The 27,359-nt window shown below is 38.5% G+C and overlaps 1 protein-coding gene across 1 annotated transcript in view; it reads right to left on the minus strand.

The window, feature by feature from the left end:
• DCHS2 (dachsous cadherin-related 2) overlaps nt 1-27,359 on the minus strand; it is a 247,311-nt gene that overhangs the window by 77,336 nt on the left and 142,616 nt on the right. Inside the window, 8 exon segments of the mRNA XM_027597418.2 lie at nt 1,100-1,257; nt 4,400-4,499; nt 5,817-6,004; nt 8,100-8,142; nt 8,145-8,211; nt 8,967-9,993; nt 11,352-11,588; nt 23,485-23,716. Of these exon segments, the coding sequence (XP_027453219.2) occupies nt 1,100-1,257; nt 4,400-4,499; nt 5,817-6,004; nt 8,100-8,142; nt 8,145-8,211; nt 8,967-9,993; nt 11,352-11,588; nt 23,485-23,716 (2,052 nt within the window).

A 27,359-nucleotide genomic window follows, 5' to 3' on the forward strand; every position in this document is an offset into this window, starting at 1 on the left:
ATTTGTTGTTCTTCATAAGCAAAGCAACATAAATGCCTACGTAGTGATAAAGGTAAATATCTTATCAGGAACTGTACAAAGTTAAAATTAAAAGTTACTTGGGTCTAATCATTTCTCAAGTGATAAAAAAAAGACACACATAAATCTGCAATGCTCTCTAAAAATAGCATTCATGAATTTAAGGTATCTTCACTGTACACATTTGCATAAAAATCTAACAAAAACCTTCTGAACATCTTTTCACACTTTATGTTGACGATGGAGCATTACCTGGATATTTTTTAATTCAATCAGCCAACATATAGTACATCACTAGTTTCAGATGTAGAATTCAGTTATTCATCAGTTGCATAGAACACCCAGGGCTCATTACATCACGTGCCCTCCTTCATGCCCATCACCCAGTTACGCCATCCTCCCACCCACCTCCCCTCCAACAACCCTGTTTGTTTCCTATAGTTAAGAGTCTCTCATGGTTTGTCTACCCCTCTGATTTCTTCCTATTCAGTTTTCCCTCCCTTCCCCTATGATCCCCTTAAATTCCACATAGGAGTGAAACCATATGACAATTGTCTTTCTCTGATTCGCTTATTTTGCTCAGCATAATACCTTCCAGTTCCATCCATGTTGATGTAAATGGTAAGATTTCATCCTTTTTGATGGCTGAGTAATATTCCTCTGTGTGTGTGTGCGTGCGTGCGTGTGTGTGTGTGTGTTACATCTTCTTTATCCATTCATCTGTTGATGGACATCTAGGCTCTTTCCACAGTTTGGCTATTGTGGACATTGCTGCTATAAACCTTGGGGTACATGTGCCCTTTTGGATCACTACATTTGTATCTTTGGGGTAAATAGCTAGTAGTACAATTGCTGGGTCATAGGGTAGTTCTATTTTCAACTCTTTGAGGAACCTCCATACTGTTCTCCTCCATTCCCACCAACAGTGTAGGAGGCCCTTTCTCCACGTCCCCGCCAAATCTGTCATTTCCTGACTTGTTAATTTCAGCCATTCTGACAGGTGTGAGGTGATATCTCACTGTGGTTTTGATTTGTATTTCCCTGATGTCAAGTGATGTTGAGCATTTTTTCAAAATATTACCTGGATATTAATGACTGCCTGGCCTTGAAGAGGGGGTACTCCCTGGTCACTGGCAATTACGGTCATCCTGTAGGAAGGTCTATGGTTATATGAAAGGATTGTGGTTGTTCTTATTTCACCACTGTTGGCATCAATCTTGAAGTCATCAGAACTGTCTTCTACACACACACACAGAAATTAAGAAATTGATGTTAACTGACAATGCAGAAAACAGAGAATTAATGAATCTACATACATCTCTGATAATTTGGAAGATTTGTTTGTTTTAAGTTCTGCGAGTGCATGAACATAAAATAACACTAAAATATAGACAGGAAACATAACCAATTTTTAAATGTTTTATTATGGAAATTTTCAAACATACATAAAAGTAGACAGAATGATATACTGAGCTCTGCACGAAGATGACTTTGACCTTATATGGAGACAGCACTGAGATGACTCTGCCTGTCATCTAGCTTCAATAATTATCAACTCATGACCACTCTTTCTTCCCTACTCATATATTCTCCTTCACCATCCTCTTTGGAAGCAAATCCCAGAAATCCTATCATTTCTTCTGGATATATCTCAACATGCATCTCTACTTACTGATAACCCAAGGGAATAGTTCATTATAGGAAAGTCAGGATAAATACTTGATGCTAAGCTTTTATTTAACAATGTTCAGAATAATGGACTGATTCACTAACACCCTCCTCCTTTGGGTTCCAACTACGATAATTGCAGTTTTGCTTAGCCTCTGTTTTAAGAACCATTAAGCATGAATTTAAACACATTAGCAGGGTTTCAATCTATTGCCATTATTATTCTTATCGATGCTCAAATTTTCCCATCTTTGAACATTGGGATTCTTTTCAAGTTGATTCCTGAACTTTTCTATTATGATCCTAGTAGTCTTTAGTAACCTCCTTGAATCTGGTATGACAAAATGGCACAGACTCATCTTTTAAAGACTTCCTGTCCAAGACCTGGAGTCAGCCATTTCTTCAAGGATTCCTGGTTCCTTTTGGAGGAACATGGTCTTGGGAGGCTATATTCTGAACGTGAGCTAGTGGCTCTCTTTCATTCTTTTGTTCCATTTTGATGGGTCATTATCACAGAACAGATATTTTACCAGTTATAGGAGATATAAAGACAAATAAAAAAGAACTCCTGCCCTTAAGAAAGTTAGAGGGTACAGCAGCAAATTATGTAACATCTACTAGTTGTGATTTCTATGCTTTGATCCATTTATTCATTTTTACGTGAATACTGTATGAAATTTTCATAAATCTTATACATGTGTTCATTTGCATTATACCTATTTATTTATATTTCTTTTTTTCCTTTTTTTAAGAGAAAGAACATGAGTGGTCAGGGCTAGTAGGGGCAGAGAGAGGGGAGAGAGTATCCCAAACAGACTCCAGAAGCCCAAAGCGGGGCTCCATCTCACAACCCTGAGATCACGACCTGAGCCAAATTAGAGTCTGAAGTTTAACTGACTGAGCCAACCAGGCACCCTACATTATATTTATTTTTATCTTGCTATTTCTTCTTATATTTTGTAGTTGCCTCTAGCAATTGGATGAAGTAGAAGCAAAGGTATGAATAACATAATATATACCATTATATTTTTTATATTGCTACACCCAAGTATCATTTTAGAAGCTAATTTTTAAAAAATCAGTATTTCAAACATTTGGAAATATATGATAAACACCCATGTAAACATTTCCAAACTAGTCAATTCCCACAATTTCTTCAAAAGTTTTAAACAAATAACATCGCTACAGCAGAGGATCTGGGTATACCTCCAAATCTCATTCCCTTCCTTCTTCCCAGGAACTAGCTTCTTTTCTAAAGTGGTGGTTTATCTTTCTAGTCCATATATTCGTGAATAGTAGATAGCCTGGTTTCATTTCTTTCTAGATGATGGTATTATAGCAGGATTATAGCTTAATATATTAATTTCTGTGTGTATGTATGTGTACAGCAGGCTCACTGAATATGTTGCCTTTAGGATCTTGAACTTTCCCAAGCATGAACATGATATGCCTTTTTGTTTCATTCTTCTTTAAGGTCTTTCGTTAATAATTTGTAATTTCCTACATAAACGTTTTGAATGTTTTTTATTGGAATTTTCCTCCCTATGCTCCTGTCAGGATGTTCCTGATTCGGGGGTGGTTTTCAAATATATAATGTGGTGAGGGGGTGCTGTCTTTAAGAAAAATAGGACAATATTACAAGTATAAATTGTCCACTGCCCCTTACTCCCATCCCAGAGGAGCCCTTCAAGTGAAGGGACCTGAAACTTAAACTTCATTACTTCACAGTATATCTGCCCCAACACCCTATGGTTTTCCCTGTTACGATGAGCAAGATCTTTGAAAATCTCCTTAGTTTTTAAAATGCTAGTGATTTTTTTTGGGGGGCGCCTGGGTGGCTCAGTCACTTGAGTGACAGACTCTTGGTTTCTACTCAGGCCATGATCTCTGGGTCCTGAGATCCAGCCCTCTGTTGCGTTTGGCCCTCGACAGGGTGTCTGCTTGAGATTCTCTCTCTCCCTCTCCTTTCCCTCTGTCTCTCCCACCCCCTGCTGTCTCTCTCTCTAAAATAAATAATCTTAAAAAAAAAATGCTAGTGACTTTTAAAAAGATCTTTCTTTCTTTCTTTCTTTCTTTCTTTCTTTCTTTCTTTCTTTCGAGAAAGAGATAACATTATTAGCAAGAAATAACATTATGTCACATTTTGTGACAAACATGACAAAGCCACAAATACATTTAAAAATATTGTAAAATGCAGTGCCAACTAAAGCTAATTACCAAAACAAATCTGAGGCCGGTGCATTCTAAAAGAAAAATAGAAACATGAGCTTTTCCTAATGAAGTTCCAACATATATGTGTACTGTGACATTTTCCAAGTATGATTTACTTTGACCTTAAGAATATTTAGTCTTCATAGAGATTCATAGATGTTTGCATTCATAATCATATTTCTTTATACTTAATACCAATTTTGATTCACTACTACTTTACTTTCAATAAAAGTTGATTTGCATTTCAGATTATTGAAAATTATCCATTTAAGGTGGATGGTTGGTTGGTTTCTACTTAGGACACAGAAAAACTGTTATGATTTTACCTTAAACTTTTAAGTTATTTTTTTAAATGAAGGTGACTCTAGATAATCACAAATGTATTTTGTTTGTACCTGGTGTTATTTTCAACATTACCCATTTTCCCAGAAGAAGGTAGATAGTTGGTAGACAAAGGAGGAAATTCTAAAAGCTCCTAATCCTTTATAAGGGTGACTTTTACCTGAAGATACTGAATATACAACTTCTGCATTGTTTCCTTCATCAAAATCTTTTGCAAACACAGTTGTAACCAACATATTTACTGGTTGACCTTCCAGAACCTGTCATTAAAACAAATGGCTTAAAAATTAGACAGTGAAAGTTTAGAGAGAAATATGAACTTTTAAGTGAAAGAACACATTGCTACTAAGCATTTTTTAAACTATGTTAAAATCCACCTATAACTCAAATGTCTAACATATAAAAGTTACATAAATGCAAATCCATGAAAAGAAACAATACTACAAATTTGAACAAACTAGTTCAAACTTAATTTGAACAAATCATCTGCAGCATTTGAACTAATTTTGAGAAAAAAATCAAATTGACTAAAATCATAGATTTTGGACATATTTCAAGAATTCTGGCATCTTCTCATTTTTTTAAAAGGTCCAAAATATCCTAAAGATAAATATATAAACCTTTATTTCAGGAAACACACCCGATACAGGTAACATACCTCAGTAGTTAACAGGAACGTTCATGGAATATTGAAATGTACATGGGGAGTTGAACTCCAAGTGTGGAGTCCTGCTACCCTGCCCTGGGATGTTTTAATGATATAATTAAAATAAAAATGATACTATAATAATGTTTTGTTTTGGTAGGATTTTCTTTAAATACAGCTTTGGAAGATGAGTTTAAAGTTATGAACTGTCTCAGTATTTTTTTTAATTGTTCAATATGCGTATCTGAACACAATTTGAATGTCCAATTCAGTTGGTTTGGAGCAACAGCTTCTAAACTTTTTATTCATGTAACCCATTCATTAAAAAAGTATAAATACCTCCAAGATACATTTATTAATTATGTACATGAACACATATTCTAATTTATTATGTATACTATAAAACATAGAAAACATGGAAATGAAAAAGATGAAATCATATAAATATAATTAGAAATTTCTGCAGGCGCTACCAAAGATCAAATTTTATGGTCTCTGGTTGCACGTCTTTCTACTTTAGAGCTACAGATTGTTCCCCTATATTTAACTAACCAGCTCAGAGATGTGTACCAGTTGCCCACACGGAGATCTGCACCAAGAGATACATGCAAATTACTGGGAAAACAATCCATATCTGAGCATTACTGATAGTGGGGCACCATTATGTTTGTATACAACAGGCAAAACTACATTATCATAAAACTAGATATGTGATCCCAAATTGAACATATAACCATTTTATTTTATATTTTAATTTGTGGAGTCTTTTTTTTATTTATTTTTGACATGTTCACAATTTTTAGATCTGGAATCATGCGTTGCCACACCGAGACTGATTTGATAAATTCACACTTTTTACCACAAGATGGTGCTCAAAACAAATGACTAAGACTATTACAAAATCATTGCAAGGCTACTTCACTCCACAAACCTTGATGTGCAATTCCTCTCCAGGGAGACACTGTGGGAAATATGGCCTGTTATCATTGATGTCAGTCACTGAAATATAAACCACCATGGTGGCGTTCCGTGGCGGGGAGCCATGATCAGTCACTAGGACCGTCACCTGATGGTGTACCTGAAGCTCGTGATCCAATGCCACCCAACTGATAAATTCACCTAAGGAACACAGAGGAGAACAAAAGAGGCTGTCACTGTGTACTAGAATGACCCCATCCAAGCTAATGCACGGAAAGGAAAGCCAGACATAAAACTCAGAGTAAATGCACCATTTCTAAGATGATGTATATTAGTAGTTTGGCTCTACTGTTAAATTTTTCTGGTTTCTCCTGAAAATGCCATTTCCAATTTGTCATTCTTTGTATTTCAAACTATCTGCCATCCACCATCTGAACTAAAAAAATGAATTCATAAAAATATATGATAAAGTACTTTGTGGGAATTTAGTAATAATTTAGAAGATTTAAAATTATAGCATATCCCTCTTCATACTGCCCCACAGAATAATGGAAAGCACCTCAGCTCTGATATTACAAGTTCAGGGTTTGGGTCCCAGTTTCTCCACCTCAGACATGGAAGGATCTCTCCCTAGCCTACCTCCTAGGGCTACCAGAAACAAATACAATCATAAATTTAAAAGTATTTTGTAAGCCGTAAATTATTACAAATGTGACAGTTGTTATTGTTACTTCAAAATAATGCCAAAATACCTTCCTGAAAATCAAATACATTCTGTAGGCAATGGTTTAGCTTTTATGTAAATAGTTCTTTATTGTTATGTTGCAAAACATATGTGTAGCAATGGATAGTGACTTCCCAAATAACTGAATGCTTTGCAAGCCTTATTCTCCATGTTCTTCCTCAGAACTGTTTTCTAGCAACTTCCATCATGGTTCAGCCATGGAGACTCAGGCCATGGACCATTGGAGGCCACATGCCCTCTCCAGGCAGCCCAGCTCCTGCTGCAGAGCTCCACCAGCTATTACTTTCCTCACTATTTATGGAGATATCTATTTGTGAGAAAGTCAATATGAAGCAACTTCCAGCTAACATTACGATTTCTAAGATTGGTTTTACCCTCTTCATCCAAATGAAATGACAGTGTGTAGAACAAAACAAAGAGTGAAATCAGGAACAGAAAGGAAAATTCACGTTTGGGTAAGTTGTGGAATTGTTGAGCTGAAATGCAGCTATATATCCATCCACTATGTAAACTACATTTATATAAATGTTTACGAGAAGTGTGATTTTTTTTTTTTTTTTGAAAGAGTGAGAATGAGAGAGAGAGAGAGAGCACATGAGAGGGGGGAGGGTTAGAGGGAGAAGCAGACTCCCTGCTGAGCAGGGAGCCCGATACGGGACTCGATCCCGGGACTCCAGGATCATGACCTGAGCCGAAGGCAGTCGCTTAACCAACTGAGCCACCCAGGCGCCCCGAGAAGTGTGATTTTTAACAAAAATCACATACTCAACAACCGCATTTTTAAAGCTCCAAACTATAATTCTCCTCTGAAAACCCTAAATCCTGAATGGCAAGCAGATTTTTATCTGATGAACCAACTCTGATGGGCAAGCAGCAGTTGGGAAGTCAGTGGGGAAAAGACTGGGAAGCTCAGCCTGGAACTGGTCACGGGAGATGCCACCACAGGCTTCCACGGGAGCTAGTCCCAGTCACCACGCAGACGGCTCAGAGCACCAGGATGTGGAGATGTGGAAGACGGGCATGCCTGGCCATGCTCTGAAGGGTGCTCTCGACCCGTGTGGCCACACCATACCCAGCCCTGGGGAATGGGAATCGTTTGCGAGAAGGTCGTCTTGCAAGCCCCTTCATAGACTTAAACTCTTTCCCCCTCTGAGCAGAATGCAGAGCATGCCAGGCATTATCTCCTCTATTCGTGGTAAGGAAACTGAGCTCTGAGGTTAAGCTACTTGCTTCCAGCATACAACAATTCTAGGAAAGGACACCTGGTCTTCTGAAGCTGGGCACTGGACTAATTGTAGGAGAGAGAAAACCATAGGGGGGGAACCAACTGTATGCTTTATTTTTTTTTTTAAGTCCCAAGTGGAAATAGAAGACCTAGCAAACTACCTAGCATCTGGAAGGCACGAGCAAGCAGATCACCCTGTACTGCTGTGCAGTTTGTGCCCTGCAGAGGGCGTCCCAGCTTGGACGTGAATGTGGGCGGAACTCCACTTTGCAGTGGCAAAGTCATGTGCCCTGGTGTAAAGCTCCATCTGCTGGAGGAAGGGGCACCTGTTCCTAATTCACACAACAGGCCTTTCATGAGAGCAAAGGCTATTGAAGTTCATCAGAACTGAATTCAAATTCTGTCCCACTATGGGGCAGGGGGTACCAATTACAAAGGCTGCAACATAAATGGTGCCTCCTGGAGTTGTACGGGTGGTGGCCTTCTCTTCCTTCCAGCTCCATAACCTGGGGCATGTTCTTTGAGGTCTGAGTCAGTTTCTTCAGCTATATGGTTGCCGTATGAACATATTTCATTTGTAGGTGTAGAATTAAATAAGATCCTTGTAAATTTCTGCAATATAAATTTTAAAATGTAATAGCATTTTAATATTTAACTTCATAATGAAGACTTGGAAAAAAAGAACTCAGCGGAAATATTTGCCCTTTTCACCATGGTTCCCTTATCAGAATGAGAATGGGGAAATACATGAATAGAGTGATTTTGCAGTCTTACCTAATGGATTTTTTTCTAGCTTTACATCGATGACACTTATAGTTTATAAAATATTATTTGGCTTTAAAAAAAATCTACAAGTGAAAAAGAACAGTTGGGGGAAAAATTAGACTTTGCACAGGGATTTATTCAGTCCAATTCTGACTGTAGCTCTAATTCAGTATAAGAACCATATATTGGCAATATGTGGGTATGAGGCAAGAGGAGTATGAATCGTGCTCGCTTCGGCAGCACATATACTAAAGAGGAGTATGAATCATTACAGGTAAAATTCTACTCAGTTTTGACTTCATTTTAAAATCACAATTCTCTGAATAAGGTATCTACTAGAAACTAATTTTAACTACATGTTTGTAATGTTATCACTAAAAGACTTGAGTTTTGTGCATTTCGATTTTAAAGGAGGAAGTGGAAGCTACAAAATGCTACCTGTATTAGGATTCATCTTGAAGAATTTTCCATCAGACAAAAGGAAATATGACAGCTGTCCATTCTTTCCCGAGTCTCTGTCAATTGCTGTAATTTTGCCTATTACCCCTTGTGGAACAGGGCTCTCCTCGACTTTCAAAAACAACACATCATGCAAGAAGGTAGGGGAATTGTCATTCTCATCCAGGACATGAACAATTATTGAGGTGCTCACATTTTGCGACAATCTGTCCTCTGGGATCCAGGCAAACACTCTAAAATTGTATGTCTGTGTGGATTCATAGTCAAGCTGTCGCCGCAAATAAATCCAACCTGTGTCAGGGCGGACGCCAAACACAGCGGAGTCCGTGCTGGGCTCCAGCGAGTACAGGAGTTGCGAGGTTGTGCGCTGTGGGCCAAGTGGGTAAGCCTGTATTTGCAGGATTTGGGTCATCAGCGAGAGAGACTCGCTAACTTCCACTTGATAGACCAAGTTTTCAAAAGTCAAGGATGGGCTTTGCTTTTGTTCCTCAATTGCAACCGTCAGCACTAACAGGGATGCCCGAGGAGGAACGCCCAGATCCTGGGCCAGGAGAGTGAGCATGCACTTCCGGGGCACGTGACTTCCCAGACTCCCATTCAGGTACACCGCACCAAGCCTTGAGTCGATGGCAAAGATGCTTGGATCCTGGCTTGCGATCGTGTATCTGATGAATCCATTCTGCCCACTGTCTTTGTCTTGTGCACGGGCGAGGTACAAGGCTGTGCCAGGCAACGTTGTCTGAGATATTTTAACTTCATCAGAGGCTTTGGGAAATACCGGATGGTTGTCATTGACATCAATGACAGTTACGTTGACCTCTGTACTGCTGTAGGTAGGAGAGCCACCAAGCTGAGCCTGCACTGTGAGCACAACCACCGGCTGTGTCTCATGATCCAGAGGCTTCTGAGTTCGGATGACGCCCAGCCATGGGTGAATAGAGAACTTTCTGTCCAGATCACCAGAGGAGATTCTATAAAAAATTGGCTCTGAGGAATCTAAAAAAAAGAGTGGGGTGGGGGGATAAAAAAAAAAAAAGAGAGAGAGAGAGAGAAAGAAAAAGCAATCACCATATGTACCTACTGGAATGCACCTACTGGAAACCCTGAAAACTTAAAGCATTCATATATGTATGTGTGTATATATACACATATATCTTCCATGGATATATACGACATCCATGGAAAACACAATGCAATGTATTACATCTTCCTCAGCTCTCCAAAATCTACTGAAAAGTGGACACTGTGGTTAAGATGTATTAGCGGACAAAGGTAATGCTCAATGGACAAGGAGCAAGCCACAGGTTTCACTATCTTCCTTTCAATCATTCTGCATTAAGTAAAAGGGAAAGATATTCAGAAAATAATTTGGATGCCTGTTTTACATATTTGGGGAAGCTGAGTTAAGGTTATATTGATGCTTCTCTGTGACATCTACCTATGAATGGCAAATAACCCCCACAAAGGTTAAGGGAAGGGAAAGAGGACAGAGAGGAAGTGGACTGTGAGCAGAACAAGATCTTTAGACAAATAATTCACTTCTAGGAATCTACTCTGCAGAGAAACCTTTATAAATTGTATATGGATATTTGCTTGAGTATTATTTGGACTAGCAAAAAATGGCTATAAATCATTCAAATTAATAGCAAAAGGGAAATGTTTCAAGAAAACATGTTTGTATCTAAGTCAAAATACTATGCAAGCTTTGTTTAAATGAGACAGAATGATGTCCAGTTACTTGGGAAACTGTCCTCAACATATAAAGTGGAGGGTAAAGGGTAGTTGTAAAACAACAAATAGAGCAGGATGTATTTTCACTTAAAAAAATAATAATAATAAGTGTGGGGCGCCTGGGTGGTTCAGTCCGTTAAGCATCTGAGCCTTCAGCTCAGGTCATGATCCCAGGGTCCTGGGATCGAGCCCCGCATCAGGCTCCCTGCTCGGCAGGGAGTCTGCTTCTCCCTCTCCCTCTGCCCCACCCCCTGCTCATTCTCTCTCTCTCTGTCTCAAATAAATAAATAAAATCTAAAAAAATAAAGACTTAAAAAAATTTTTAAAGTGTGTGTGTGTGCACATGTGTGTGTTTGGAGGAGTAGGTTATAGATGTATACTTTCTACATTATAATCATTCTGTATTGTTTTAAACTTTTAAAAGTATCTATTACTTTTTTGATTAGGAAAAATCATAGGATAGAAATGATGTTGAAAGAACAAAGAGTAAGCCACAGATTGTGTGGTCTCCATTCTTCTTGCATGGAGAAAGGAAAAGATTTATTCAAGATTACACAGCCTAAGAAAACACAGAAAATGTTCCAGTAATGGATTTTAACAAGGCATAAGAATTAAGTACTTACTCGAGGACTCTTTTGCTTTCACTGTTCCCACAGGACTGTCTTCAGGTGCATCTTCATAAACTGAGAAAGTATACTTAGGCCTTTCAAATTCAGCGGGCGACAGCGTTGTCTGAAGAATGTGTATAGTGACATCAGCATTAATGGCAGATGCGAGCCCGCCACCATCTCGAGCACAGACCATCAACAAAAGGGTAGTAGATTCCAAATGACTAAGAGTTGACATTAAGTAAATAATTCCTGGGCAGGAGAGAGAAAGAATTGAAAAACAGCAAACATGCAATAAATACTGATGAGCAACAGTGACACTGGATCTGCTAACTCTACCGTGATGGTTATTTTAGGTCAACTTGACTGGGCCAAGTTGGCCCAAACATCTGGTCAAATATTATGCTGCATGTTACTGTGATGGCGTTTTGGATGAGATTAATATTTAAACGGGTAGACTAATGCAAGCAGATTGTCCTCCCTCATGTGGATGGGCCTCACTAAACCAGGTGAAAGCCTAAATACAACAGAAAGACTGATACTTCCCTGAGTCATGGCAATTCCTCATGCCTGATTGCCTTTGAAATGAGATATTAGTTTTTTCCTGCTTTCAGAATTATACTGAAACATCAGATCTTCCTAAGGCCTGAGACTACAAGCATCAGACTGGAACTATACCATCGGTTCTCCTGGGTCTCCAGTTGACTAACTCACTTGCAGATTTTGGGACTTGTTTGCCTCCATAATCACATGAGCTAATTCCTTATAATAAATCTCTTTATATCTACCTCTATCTATCTATTTTCTATCTATCTATCTATCTATCTATCTATCTATCTATCTATCTATCTATCATCTATCATCTATCTATCTATCTTCCTATTATCTCTCTCTCTCTCTCCTATTGGTTCCATTACTGGAGAACCCTGACTAATACATCTACTTTCCAATCCCAGAACTTGAGCATATTTGCAAAATGATCCAAACTCAGTCAGGTAAGCAATATTTTCCTAGAGCTTAAACATTAGGCATCTAGGAAGTATATCAATTCAGCAGTAAACATAAATTGTGTTGCCCAGGATGATGGGATGGCAGAGTATACGCCATAATCCAAAGTAATCTCAGCTAATGGAGGATTGCAGGGTGATCACAATCTGCCCAGGTATCAGGATCCTAAATCTACAGAATGAAACTAAAACTTCATCTTCTGAGGTATTTGACACCTGACCTGAACTAGATGGTGTAGGGCAGCTCTCTTTTTCAACTGGCTCTATCTTTATGGTGAGAAGGTATAATGTTGATGGCTGTGGGTAAGAAAACTTGAATAAATGTTAAAACCATGGTGGGGGCGGGGTGCCTGGGTGGCCCAGTCGGTTAAGCATCTGACTTCAGTTTAAGTCATGATCTCAGGGTCCTGGTATTGAGCCCCGTGTCCATCAGGCTCCCTGCTCAGTGGGGAGTCTGCTTCTCTCTCTTCCTCTGCCCCTTCCCCCCCCCCCCCCCCCGGCCACTCGTCATGCTCTCTCTCTAACAAATAAAAAATCTTTTTAGGGGCGCCTGGGTGCTTCAGTCCTTAAGCGTCTGCCTTCGGCTCAGGTCATGATCCCGGGGTCCTGGGATGGAGCCCCGCATCGGGCTCCCTGCTCCGCAGGAGGCCTGCTTCTCCCTCTCCCACTCCCCCTGCTCGTGTTCCCTCTCTGGCTGTGTCTCTCAAATAAATAAATAAATCTAAAAAAAAAAAATCTTTTTAAAAAACGTGTTAAAACCATGGGGACAAGAGTGACAAGTTAGGCTTGTGTACATAGTGTGGGTAAGAGGAGAAGGTGTGAATGGTTAAATTGGGGAGGGATCCAGTCATGCTGAGAAAACCAGTTATTTAATATTATTAACACCACCCTTTCATGTGCTTGTTTGAAAACAGATAAAACATAACCAACTTCAGAAATGAACGTGTTAGTTTTTTTAATGAGAAAGAAAAAAACACACAAACTTATCACACGAATTTACATACAAATAAGTGTAGCTGAACTCTGCAGAATCTATCACAATATAATTGGCTGTAAGCATAAGTTAAATGAAGGAATAGTACAGTTTCTGCCAGTTTATGAGAAGCTGCCCAAAACATCTGAATTGTCAGCTTTCTAGGCATAAAAAAGATGATATCCATTCAATTTCTTTCTTTTTTTTAAGTCAAATCTGTCCTCTTACAAACTCCAATTCCTTTTTTCTATTTGTATTGGAAATGTAATGAAATATGTTTTACTTCTCTTTGGCATAACACATCATCAATAACTGAGGTCAGATATCTTGTCCGACCTGCTCTGGGCAGAGCGTCCCCATTTTCTGTAGCAGTTCCTTATCTAACATGATTTTAAGTCCTTTCACTCATGGTTCATTTCTCTTGAACATGCTCCAAATTGGTGAACACACGGCTCCAGCTACAATCTAACTATTACAAAAAAGAGTATAAACACTCTTTATTAGAATACTTGTAAAATATTAATGTAACCAAGTATTATTACACCAGCTATCACAGCCATATTAAAATTTGGGTTCATACTGATTTGGTGATACACCAAAACATTCAATAATTATCACATAAATTTCCATGTCAGATTGTTTCCATCTGTTATTGATGAGCTTTAAAAATTCTTTATTATTAAAGTCTATGCTTGGTTAAAAAAAGAAGAACTCAAATAATACAAAAGTGTCAGCCTCGAGAAGTAAATGAAAAGTCCCTCTCCCCTCCAGTCATCCCCACTCCCCAGGTATATATTCTTCCAGAGTTGATTCAGTTCCAGTTCCAGAGAAATTATTTTTTTAAAGATTTTATTTATTTATTTGACAGAGAGAGACACAGTGAGAGAGGGAACACAAGCAGGGTGAGTGCGAGAGGAAGAAGCAGGCTTCCTGTGGAGCAGGGAGCCCGATGCGGGCCCGATCCCAGGACCCTGGGATCATGACCTGAGCCGAAGGCAGACACTTAATAACTGAGCCACCCAGGCACTCCTACAGAGAAATTTTTTAAAGGTTTCATTTTCCACTCCTGATGACGATGACAATCAAAAATTAATGTCTGCCTCAACTAAACCACAACTTGGTCTTCCTGACTCCAAAGGACTCCTTCTGAACCATTTTTCATACTTGTATTAGAATAGTTTTCCTAAAATCCAAGTCTAGACATGTTGGTGCCTCCCCAGAGTTTCAGGGTGAAGTTCAAATGCCTTCTCTATATTGACCAAGTCGTTGGTAAATGAGCCCTTTCCATCTCCGTAGCCCATCTCTGTACAGTCCTTTTTGCTCCAGACACAGTGAACTACTTATAATGTCCAGATAGACCTTGCTCTTTTCCATTTGGATTGCCATATCCTCTTCCTAGAACAACTTCTTCATCTTCTCTGACTTCTAGTCACATTTTGAAGCACAGCTCAAGTTTCGCCTGGTGTAGGTGACCTGCATATACCCTCCACTTTGCTTTAGATCCACCTTCTATGATCCCACAGTGGCCTGCATACACATGCTTATCGTAAGTATAACATGTATTTTAATTAACAGTTTTGATCTCTTATTCATTCATGTATTCCTTAATTTACTTAATGATTTATAAATAAAATCAAAAGACAACGTTTTGAAAATATATAAACAATAATTTAGTATCCTAATAATAAGAGACATGGCAGGAAAGGTTGAGACATGGTCTGGAACTAAACAGACTCACGAACTGTCTGCAGGAGGGAGGGACAGTGCCGGAAAGGAGAGGGAAGACCCCCCGACGAGGAAGCCCTCACGGGAAGGATGAATCCCCATAACATTTGGCTTTGAAAACCAGAGGAGCTGAATTTCATGAGTTCTTATAACCAGTGGAACTTAAAACCTGGAATTTTTAAAAATTAGCAGACTGGGATCTGGGAGAGATGGGAGGGTGAGAGGAAACTGAGTCCCCACCCTTAAAGAGACAGCACAAGAAAAAAAATGAATGGTTCAATCCATGTGGTAGATTAACACAACAGAATGTTAATGTGGTATCTAATACACGTTTTCATCTAGAAAGACTTTACATGCAACATTTTATATGGGAAAAATACAGAACAATTTTTAAAGTATCATCATAAAATACTAACACATACTTTATTTGTACCCCACCCCCCTACAAACACACACAGAAAAATATGCATGCTGGAAAACATGGAAGGATCTGAACAATGATCAAGAGAGGTCATCTCCTAGGGGTTGAGATTATGGGATAGTTCATTTTCTACCTCTTATATTCCTATTGTTTTAATGAGCATATGTGCTATGAACTGAATTGTGTCCCTTAAATATTCATATGTTGGAGTCCTAACCCCCAGTATGGCTGCATTTGGACTAAGTAATTAAGGTTAAATGGGGTCATAGGGGTGGAGCCCTGATCTTATAGGATTAGTGGTCCTCATAAGAGGAGACATCAGAGAGCTCATTCTCTCTCCACCATGAGAAAATAGAGAGGAACAGTCCACAAGCCAAGAAGAGCTCTCAGCAGGAATCAAATTGGCCAGTACTTTGATCTGAGACTTGTAGCTTCCAGAACTGTGAGAAATAAATTTCTGTTATTAAGCCACCCAGTCTGTGGTGTTTTGTTAGAGCAGCCTGAATGGACTAAGACAATATGTTAACTTTGAAATTAGAAATATATATATATATTAAAATATTAAAATAGCCAGGAAAAGAAGATATTTTTGTACAAATATATATATATATGCATATATATATATACATATATATATATATATATATATTCTACCTTCCTATATAGGAAATAGTGAAGATTTAGACTGGACATTAAAATGTATGTCTTGAAAAATAACTGCCCAAAACTCTTCTCTAAACATGGGATTCTTATTATATAAAAAGTTTCAAGGATATGTATCAATGGAAATTTTAGAACCATCAAATGAATATATTTAGGAGACCTGTATTCAATTCAATTAATTGCTGAAGTTAAATCATGCTTTATAGAAATTATATAAAACTGTTTGAACATGTGATTCCCAAGATACAAACAAAAATAATGTTATAAATACTCAATCTACTGGCAAATGTACCATAATAACATAAAGTAAATTGTGAAATCTAATAAAATAAATATCTGTACTATGATCACCTATATCATCTATTTAATGATCCCTAACCCCAGATAAAAGATGAGCAACCAGATGTTATCTCCATCCTCATGCTATTATCTTGATGAAGTCCCAATAGTTCATTTTTGCTTTTGTTTCTCTTGACTTTAGAGACGTGTCTTGTAAGAAGTTGCTGCAGCCAAGGTTAAAGAGGTTGCTGCCTGAATTCTCCTCTAGGATTTGGATGGATTCGTGTCTCACATTTAGGTCTTTCTGAATCCAACATTTTATTTTATTTTTTCAAAGATTTTATTTATTTATTTGACAGAGACAGAGTTAGCGAGAGCAGGAGCACAAGCAGGGAGAGTGGGAGAGGGAGAAGCAGGCTTCCCGCTGAGCAGGGAGTCCGATGTGGGGCTCGATCCCAGGACCTTGGGATCATGACCTGAGCCAAAGGCAGATGCCTAATGGCTGAATCCAACATTTTAAATAAACTGAGATGTCTATTAAAAGTTGAGGGGCCATGGGTGCCTGGGTGGTGCAGTTAGTTAAGCATCTGACTCCTGGTTCTGGCTTGGGTCATGATTTCAGAGTCATGGATCAAGCCTTGAGTCAGGCTCTACTTGGATTCTGCTTGAAACTCTCCCTTGACTCTGCTTGAAACTCTCTCTTCCTCTCCTTCTGCCCCTCCCCACCACTCACATGCTCTCTCTCTCTCTCTCAAATAAATAAGTAAATCTTAAAAAAAAAAGTGGAGGGACCAGAATATATTATATTTTATATTATATTATATTATATTATATTATATTATATTATATTATATTATATTATATTATATTATATTTATTATAAATATTATATATAGCTCTATAATACATATTACTTATAAATATACATATTTATATATGTAGTAAATAACAGGATGGTCAATAAAATGAATAGCTCTGTTTGCCTATATATTTGTCAGCTTAGAATTTATGGGTTTATATTTTTATATTTTAAAGTACAGTGATTACTTGGCTCTCATTTTTTCATGACACTTGCAAATTATCATTAACCGATTATCATTAACCAATGTGGTACATTTGCCAGCGGGGGACAAACTTTAACTTTAGAAAAATAGAAGTTGATTAATTTACTGGCTGTTCACGAGCTCTGCTTATTTTATGTTTGAATTACTTGGATTTGTATATACAATTATAATGTGCAATAATGTTTGTCTATGCTCTTTATCTTGTCACTTCTTATTTAAATAGAGGAAAATGTTGGGATGAAATATTTTTTAATTGACAGACTAATAAAAGAACTTAAAGACAAAGGTCCTCTCTTAATTAAAATCTAATATACATATAATTCTACTAATTAAGAAATACTGACTTTCCCAAAATCCAATCTCCTGAAAAAGATGAGATGCTCTTAACCAAGGTTGTCATTCATAGTCAGAAAATAACCTGTGGGTCATTACTAGACTTATAAACTATGGGACAGTTAAGAACAAAAACAAGTACAAGGAGCGTCTGGTTGGCTCAGCTTGTTAGGCATCCAGCTCTTGATCTCAGCTCAGGTCTTGATCTCAGGGTCTTGAATTCAAGCCCTGCACTGGGCTCCATGCTGAGTGTGGAGCCTACTTCAAACAAACAAACAAACAAACAAGCACAAAATCATGACCATCACCAAACATGGAGTCTATAAGTGTGGTTTTCTCAAAAACAGAGACAGACCAAAAACTATGGGATGTCAATACCAATATCTTATTGGTTATTGGTATTTATGATGCCTTTCCTATATTCAGTTTGTGAGAATATAGAAACTTATTCAGTAAATAGGTGACATTATGCTATTTATTTCACATACAAATCTGGGTTACTAAGTGGTAGTGGCTGAAAGGAATGGAACAGACTGAAAATTTTGTCTCGTTTCAACAATGAAAAAGATTCTTAAGAGAAACATACCCATTTTGGAAGATTCCACCAAATTCTATTTAGTCAGTTGAGAAGAGCAAATAAATCAGGAGATAATTTGATATTTCAAATAGGCTTATACAAGCCACAATGAAAGATCACTTTTCTACCTTATTTAGTTGAGACAATGAAACCTCTATCTTAGCTTTGTGTTTAGTTTAAAAGGGAAAAAAAAAGGCATAATAATGGAAAGAGCCTTAAAAGGGAAGTCCAAGAAGTAAATTCAAGTGTCAGGGTTGTTAACTGTGTCCCTCAGCAAGTCACTAAGACTCTGAGGGCCTTCTCTTAATTTGCAGATGGGCACAAAAGCATCCGCTTTGCTTAGGTCACAAGTTGATGTTAAGGCTCAAATAGGCAAAATATAGAAATGATATTGAAAGGTGTTATCATCTGAGACAGAGCAATAAGGGACAGATGACGGGTCCAGGAGAGGGTTTAAGTCTGATTCTGCCATTTATTCACCGTGTATCCTTAGGCAAGTCACTGAATCCCTTTCAGCTTCGATTTCTTCCCCCACTAAATAAGAGAGCTGAATTGTAAGGTCCCCAAGAATCTGTGATCTTATACTGGAAAAACTCATAAGAAAACTCTCTAATATGCTTTTGTTTCCTACAAAAGCAACACACACTGATTAGATGTTCATGATTAATTTTAGTCCCTGTCTTACAAATAAAAGGAAGTCATTATTTTTTGTTTGGCCTAAGTAGGCTCACATCCCTTATGGAATGAGATGTGGTTTTAATTTATTAGCTACATATCAGAATGTTCTAAATGTAGGAAAGTGGCAATCGCGAAGAATTATGAGAATCAGTACATGATATGAAATGTGAGCTTAAAACTAACATTAGAAAAAGATCTACCCTTGAAATAAAGAAAAATAGAGCCTGTGCTACATTACTCACAGCCCATGTTAAAATCCACGCATCCTGTACAAACAAAAGATTACAACCAAACAAGGAGGCATAGCTGCCTTTAACTCACTCACTTACCCTTTTAATTACTTGTTCTTCTGTAATGCTAAACTTGGATTTTGTGTACACCACAACTAAACATAGAATAGACAATAGGCAAAGCAACATAAGCTTTCGTTGTAAGTTCTATGAGAACGGGAATTTTTATCTGTCTTACTGACTGATGTATCCCAAATACTTCAAACAGTGCCTGGTACATAATAGGTATTGAATAAATAATGTCTTGAAAGGATGAACTTGCTTCCATTTTCTGCCTTGAATAGACAAGCTACACTCTTTAGAACTTTGACTTTTCTTTATATCATTAACTTGCTTCTATAAAGAGAGGCAAACCAGAAGAATTTAACCAAAGGTAATCCTAGCAAAAGAGGTAGTTGGGCTACTGCAAATGACCAATACAAATGTTTGAAATCAGACACCTTAAAATAATCTGAGTTGGTAGTAACGTTCGCTTCATTATAAAATTACTAACTAAATAGGACATACACAGGAGCTAAAGAACTACTCTTTTCATGCTACTAAAGGGAATACTTCAAACAACATAAGAAAAAATCTACATACAATTCATAAAATGGGATTAAAAACATAAAAAGAGCTATTAATAAACATGACTCTTGTATTTCCTTCTTTTAAAACTCAAAACAGTGTGGTCGGCCTCGTGCCCACATCAAAGGAACACAACTAACTGAGAATAAGAGAGATGAAGGCTCAGTTCAATATCTCTCCTGGTGCCTAAGCACATTTTACAAAAATGTTCTTTGAACCAACAACAAACTTAGAAAACCAGAAACAGAACAGGAAGATAAACCCACAAGAGAAAACAACCATGACATCACCACACCCCCTTCCAGTTTTCTCCAAAACATTTTTCTTACCAGATGAACACAGAAAGTCAAAGAGCTCTATTTTTAAAGTATGAGTCTTGATTGTGGCACAAAGAGATCAATGGGCAATCTCTTGTCTTCAGAAAAACATGAGCCTAGAACATGAGCAAGCTTAGAAAACAGCATGTCTGATAGAGGAAGCGTCAAAATGAAAGGATGAATGAACCAGTGAACAAGTGAATAAATGTCTCTAAGAGAGATTCCTAGACTAATTCATGAAGAAGTGACAATGTATAAATTAGCTCATTGATTCTCAATATTCTTCTCATATAATATAAAACTATACAGCTATACATCTATAGAATTGTATAACTATATACAAATGCAAATATATTTAGTATACTTGGCATATATATCTAGAAAAGTGCTAGCCAGGTGGAAAGAGTTTGGGAGAATTTTGAGGAAAAGTGGGGGTGAGCCATAGCATTACCTACCACACTGTGATGCAGAAAGAAGATTTTAAATGAAATTTTGCTCTGTGTTATCAATGACACTCTCTTGCAGTTTCTTAAGAATTCGTAATAAGGATTTAAATCACTTTGCAATTATTTCTAGATGTCACTTATTCATTCATTCTACAAATATATATTGATAGAGGCAATTTCTTGACACTGCAATTACACGGGCAGCTTCGGTAAAGACAGACCTTATAGCAGAAGCAAGAAAGTCCAGCTTTATATAGGTCACAGCAATAACACCAACGACAACAAAAAGCAGATCCAGAAGAAGAAAACCATATCCCAATACAGCTCCTTGTTCTACTCTTCGAGAACATCAACAGTTCAATTAGCTTTTTTGGCATGGCCTAGAAGCCTAACTATTATGTACGATATAGAAATGTATTTGGAGTTGCGGTCAGCCAACAGATAAACTTGAATTCAACTGTTCCAACTGAAGACTGCTTGTTCACTAGGCAACTTTTTCCCATAGCTAGTTGTGATGCTGTTTAATTCTCTTCTAAAGGTTAAAGTAAAGCATTACCAGGCCTCATGAATTTCTCATGAGTTGCGATTAAGCGCAACCAAATTCTGAGCACTGTTAGAAAAACATCTTCAACCTAAATGAACCGGCATCAAAACTGCCAACAATAATAACCCATGGCTACTTCCATTATGAATTTGGTCTTTGCTTAAAAAAAAAAAATACCGTGATACTTCCCTAGATAATGACCCACGTAAAGCGTTCTCCTTGATTAACAATGGCATTTGTCTTATAGCCCATGCCAGGAATGGAAGCCAGTACAGCAGCAAGAGATCTCTTCTAAAAACAGAACACAGTACAGCTCATTCTTCAAGACCTTCCAGGGAAAACTAGACGATGAGCATGTTGATGTCTTTTAAAAACAATCTACTAAATGTTTTTAGATCCTGTGCCCTGATTACTGGCCGACCTATATATTTTTGGCAATGCTAGTGTCCTAGAGAGCCTGACAATTTGACAAGGAGTTTAGACGGATTTTGAAAAAGCCAAGATAAGCAGACTAATTTCCTAAAAAACAAATATATATATATATATATATATATATATATATATTTTCTTCTGATCTTTGAAACGTTAAAGGAGCCATGTCAGTGGATTATTTTGAGCAAGGAAAGTTCTGCCTTATTAAGACTGCCATTGTAAACAACTAATCCCCTAACCAGTCACACACATCAGATGCAAGTACACCTTCCAAGCAAGAAGCCATGACTCTCCAGCTACCGGGGTTGGGTGAGAAGCCAAACTAACATGGTTAGATTTGCTGTGTAAATTATTGTTTGTTGCTAGCGAAAATGGTTGTTGCAGAGGGTATTGTGAAGATCCAATAAAGACAATGTACAGAAAATGCCTATTATAGCACCTGACATTATCCTCATCACAACAGAAATGCATTCTACCTGTGCTCAGGTCAGGTGCTTTAAGGAGAAATAAAATGTCAAAGAGATATCCTCACTCCCAGGTTCACAACAGCCAAGCTGTAAAAACAACTTAAATGTCCATCAACAGATGAATGGATAAAGAAAATGTGGTACATACATACAATGGAATAGTATTTGGCCTTAAAAGAGAAGGAAATCATGCAAAATTCAACAGTATGGATGAACCTGGAAGATACTGTGTTGAGTGAAAGAAGCCAGTAACAGAATCACAAATACTACATTATTCCACTTACATGAGGTCTCTGAAATGGTGAAAATCATAAAATCAAAGAGAGTAATGGTGGTTACAAGAGGCTAGCTAGGAGGGAGAGATGGGAAATTGCTAATCAATGTGCATGAAGTTTCAGCTAAGCAAGATGAATAAGCTCTAGAGACTGGCTGTACATAATACCTGCAGACAACAATACTGCATTGTATACTTAAAAATTTGTCAAGACGACAGAGCTCACGTTAAGTGTTCTTACTACAATGAAGAAAAATTTAATTAAATTTTTTTAAAAGAAGGAGAAATGTAAAAGAAAAAAAGTTTTTGTTTGTTTATTTTTGCAGTACCATTTTGGGACCAGAACATCTCCAATATCTCAAAAGTATTACAATGTAATAATATATACTTGAAATTTTAGATTTTCTTGTAATCAACTATTTCAAACATTACTTTGTTAACAATAAACCAATAAGAAGGGGATGATAACCTCCTAAATTTTGATTATTCCTAAAAGACTCAGTTTATCCACTGGACTTCTTTGGCAGATATGCAGTTACTATATTAGAGAATTAAAAGGAGCTTTGGGTATCATTTTAAAAACAAGGAAGCTAAGACCCAAAGACACTAGGGAATGCCAGACCTAGTACAAGAAAGGGATCTAACTTTGGATGTCCACGCAATGTTCTTTGCACTAAAATATCTCTTAATAACACTGAAATCATGGAAGTCACCCTTAGATGGCAAGATCATACGAATGGAGTGAATGAACATTAGCAAAATAAATACTATCAGCCAGCTGTTTCTCATAATTTACTGCCTCTAATCCTCTCAAAACCTTGCAACTCAGGAATTAATAGCGCTACTTTGAAGCTAAAGAGTCTGAGGCCAATAAAGATTGTAAGACCAGTAGGAGACAAGGCTCGAACTCAGATCCAGGTCTCATGTAATCACAAAACCTTGGATCTTTACAATATACCTTGCTGCCTTCTGGAAGGTGAAGTGAGTCCTGCAACATCCCTGCTAATAAAAAAAAAATCACTTTGGCCAATTTTCTGGCAGTAAAGTGGAAGCTGTTGATTTCAGAGGAAAATTGTTCCAAGAGCACACACCTGTAGTGGAGTCGATGGTAAAAAGGGATGACAGGTCTCCCGGAATAAGCTCATAAGCCACTGTTCCGTATATCCCAGAATCCCTGTCAGTGGCAAGAACATTGATGATCTCGGTGCCTGGCTGGGTCTGGCCGCTAATGCTCATCATGTAGGTTGACGGGTTAAAAACAGGTTCATTATCATTCACATCCTCCATTTCCACACGAACAAAAGCTTGCGCACTTAGTCCACCCTGTTGGATAAATAAGAAGTGATTACAAATGGATTTCTCCCGAACCCTGAGATGCAGAATCACTGACAAAGATCCTAGAATAGAATTTTAAAACAACAAAAAAGATATATATCCATTTTACTTTTAACCGTGAAGTAAGAGTTCACATGTAATAGCATGGTATCCGTACTTCAGCCAGCGCTGATTCTTTTTTTTTTTTTTTTTTTATTTGACACACACAGACAGAAACAGAGTGCACAAACAGGGGCGCGGGCAGGGAGAGGGAGAAGCAGGCTCCCAGTTGAGCAGAGAGCCCAACGTGGAGCTCGACGTGGGGCTCAATCCGAGGACCCTGGGATCATGACCTGAGCCGAAGGCAGACACTTAACCAACTGAGCCACCCAGGCACCCCATTCAGCGCTGATTCTTAAATATGAATGAGATTACCACTTAAAACTCCTATGAAGCAATAATTTCACACTACAGGCCAAAGATATTCAAGGCAAGTTTTCCTGTTGTCCAAAGAGGAAAAACAAACAAACAAACACCAAATACTTTTATCCCTAGGATAATTTTTAACTGTTAAGAGGAAGGATAAGGAAATTTTGGAGGAAGACGTAATTTAGAAAAGATTGTCAGTCCTTACTCTCCTCAGAAGGCAGAGTAAAGACTGACCTATGTGAAGGAGCTAGACTTCAGTAATCTGGAGGAAAAGCATAACAGATAGAGGAAAGAGCAAGTGCAAAGGCCCTGAGGCAGGAGTATAGCCAGGCCTGTCAGGGAACAGCAAGGAAGCCAATGGGGTGATGTCAGGATGGTAGAGGCAGGTCATGGAGAGTTCTATAGGCCTCTGAAAGGAGGACCTATTGGAGGGTTTTGAGCAGAGGAGAGGCTTGAATTGACTTAGATTTTAACTGTCACTCTAGCTACACCATTTGTAATAAACTGGAGGGCAGCAAGGGTGGAAAGAGGGAAACAAGTTAGGAGGCTATTGGAATCATCAAGTCTGGAGTGGATGGTGGCAGTGAAGGTACTGATCCTAAGTATATGGGGCCAGATTTGTTTTGGAATTCTGAATTATTCAAGTTTCAGAAAGGTAATAGAGGGCATAAAGTAGTAGTAGAAGTAGTAGTGAGAAGTAGATCCCAAACTGTTTATTCTATGTTGACTCCAACTAAAAATCAGGAGAGGGGAGAGAATACAATAGAAGAAAATAATCCTCTGCAATTTTTTACTTTTCTAAAGTAAAACATGTGTTCCTACTTTAAAGCACCATTTTCCATTTCTGTCTGGTACATTTGGATACTTTCATCTTTTGACAAAAATCCTTGGTAAGTCACAACAGCCTGGGCTTTCTCACTCACTTCTCTCTCTCTCTCTTTCTCTCCCTCCCTCCCTCTCCCCCCTACAGTTCAGGGATGCACTGAGCAAAGAGGAAAGAGGATTCTGGAGAAGAAAGGTTTGGCAGGAGGCAAAGAGAGGCCGGTGTAAGAAGCATGTGCTTAGAGTGAGGGAGGGCAGAAAGAGAGTATTGTTTGGGATAACAACCAACCTGGAAATGGTTCTCATGCTCTGAGGTCCCAAGTACCCTAGACATTGGGGACTTTTTAGTCGTACAACGTACAATGGAGAAATACAGCTTCAAAAATAGAGTGGTTTTCCATGTTCTGAGTTGAATAAAGAACCAGGGCCATGTCCGTTAGCAACGAGAACAGGAGAAATGGGGGCTGGGGGCAACCGCAGTGGAAACAAGGAAGTGTCGTTTCACACACACACACACACACACACACACACACACACACACACACACACCCCCCGTGCTTACAAGGCAGCCTGGGGCTGTGCCTGCAGCAGGCACGGATGGCCTGCAGGTCCCCTGTGGAGGGCAGCAAGAGGGGCTGCAGGCTGATAGTCAACAGACAGAGTACTGCAGGGCACCTGACAGAGACCCCGCTGTTTCTCCAACCTGCCTGCCTTCTCCCTTCTGTTTTCCTTTGACCTTTCCTTTCCCCTTCCTTTTATATTTCTCCTTGGATTCCAGAAGTTACCTCGGTATATAATAGCATTTAAACAAATTCTCTGCCATGTTGTAAGAAGTGTCAACACACTAGGGGGCGAGCCCAGGGAGAGGTTGGGCAGGGTCTAGAGAAAAGCCTGGAGAGTCAGATTCATAGAACCTGACTGACATGCGAAGTAGGATAACTTTATCCCGTACACCAGCGGATTCTTTGTATCAGTAAAACATGCGGCAGGTACACCCTCCATACTTATTTATTTTACATTTACTATGTTAATGTATTATTTATATTAAAATATCACAAAAAGGATGTTCAAGTGGATAAAATTCAAAGTTCTGTTTTCTTCCCATATCCTTAAATTAAGGACACTATTGCTGTCCTTAATGAAGGGGCATGATCAAATCTAGGTGTCAGAAAGAGATATTTGAGGTAGCAGTTAAAGGATGTGTCTTGGGGTGCCTGGGTGGTGCAGTCAGTTGAGCATCTGACTCAGTGTTTTCGGTTCAGGTGGTGATCTCAGGGTCGTGGGATCGAGCCCCATGTCTGGTTCTGTGCTTAGGCGCAGTGTGCTTAAGATTCTATCTCCCTTTCCTTCTGCCCCTCCCCTCCCACTCGTGCATGCACGTGCAACTGCTGTCTCTCTCTAAAAACAAATAAATAAATCCTTAAAAAATGTGTCTTAAAAATGAATAAATAAAGGTGTCCCTTAGTCAAAAAGTTGGGGAAATGCTGAAATAACCAAGTCAAATGGATCCTGTGCCTCAGGACTTCTCCGAGAGCCTTCCCTATGCCCACTTCTAGAGGGGGTGAGTTCTCAGGTGTTCCCCATTCCGATTTGACCACAGAACCCTCTTTGGAAGGAACAGGAGACAAGTATCCCACAGAACACAGTGGGGAGAAAGCTAATCTTAACTCATTTTTCTTTATTCCCCTCATAGTGTTCACCTCTCAATTCTCTGTAACTAATCTTCTGTGTCCCTGGTCATACTATCCTGATAATGCAGCCTCTGAGACATGCTGAGTCAGAACAACCCAGTTAAGCTGCTTCCAGATTCCTGGCCCTCAGAAATTGTGTGATAGTAAATTTTTGTTATTTTAAGCTGCTAAGTTTGGAACAGGTAATACACCCCAAAAATTCCATCCATGAATATTTCTTAACTTTTTCTTATTCTTTCTCTTTCTATCAACAAGTTGTGGTTGGTCTCGACATAACTTTAATCCGACTTCATTGTTTAAATTATAGGGAGAGAGAGGAGTCTGTCACTATAATTTTAAAGATGAAGTGATTAGGGGTGTCTAGGTGGCTCAGTAGGTTAAGCATCTGACTCTTGGTTTCGGCTCAGGTCTTGATCTCATGGGTCCTGGGATGGAGCCCTGTGTGGGGCTCTGTGCTCACTGGGGAGTCTGCTTGAGATTCTCTCTTCCTCTCCCTCTGCCTCTTCCACTCGTGCTCTAAAATAAATAAATACATCTTTAAAGATTTCGTGATTAAAACTAAAATGAGAATGGGAATCACCTCAGAATGGAGGTGGGTGGGTGGGGGGATGGGTGAAATAGGTGATGGGGGTGAAGGAGGGCACTTGTAATGAGCACCAGGTGTTGTATGGAAAAGCTGAATCACTGTATTGTACACTTGAAATGATTAT

Source organism: Zalophus californianus, chromosome 2, assembly GCF_009762305.2.
Source record: "Zalophus californianus isolate mZalCal1 chromosome 2, mZalCal1.pri.v2, whole genome shotgun sequence".
NCBI classification, from domain to species: Eukaryota; Metazoa; Chordata; class Mammalia; order Carnivora; family Otariidae; genus Zalophus; species Zalophus californianus.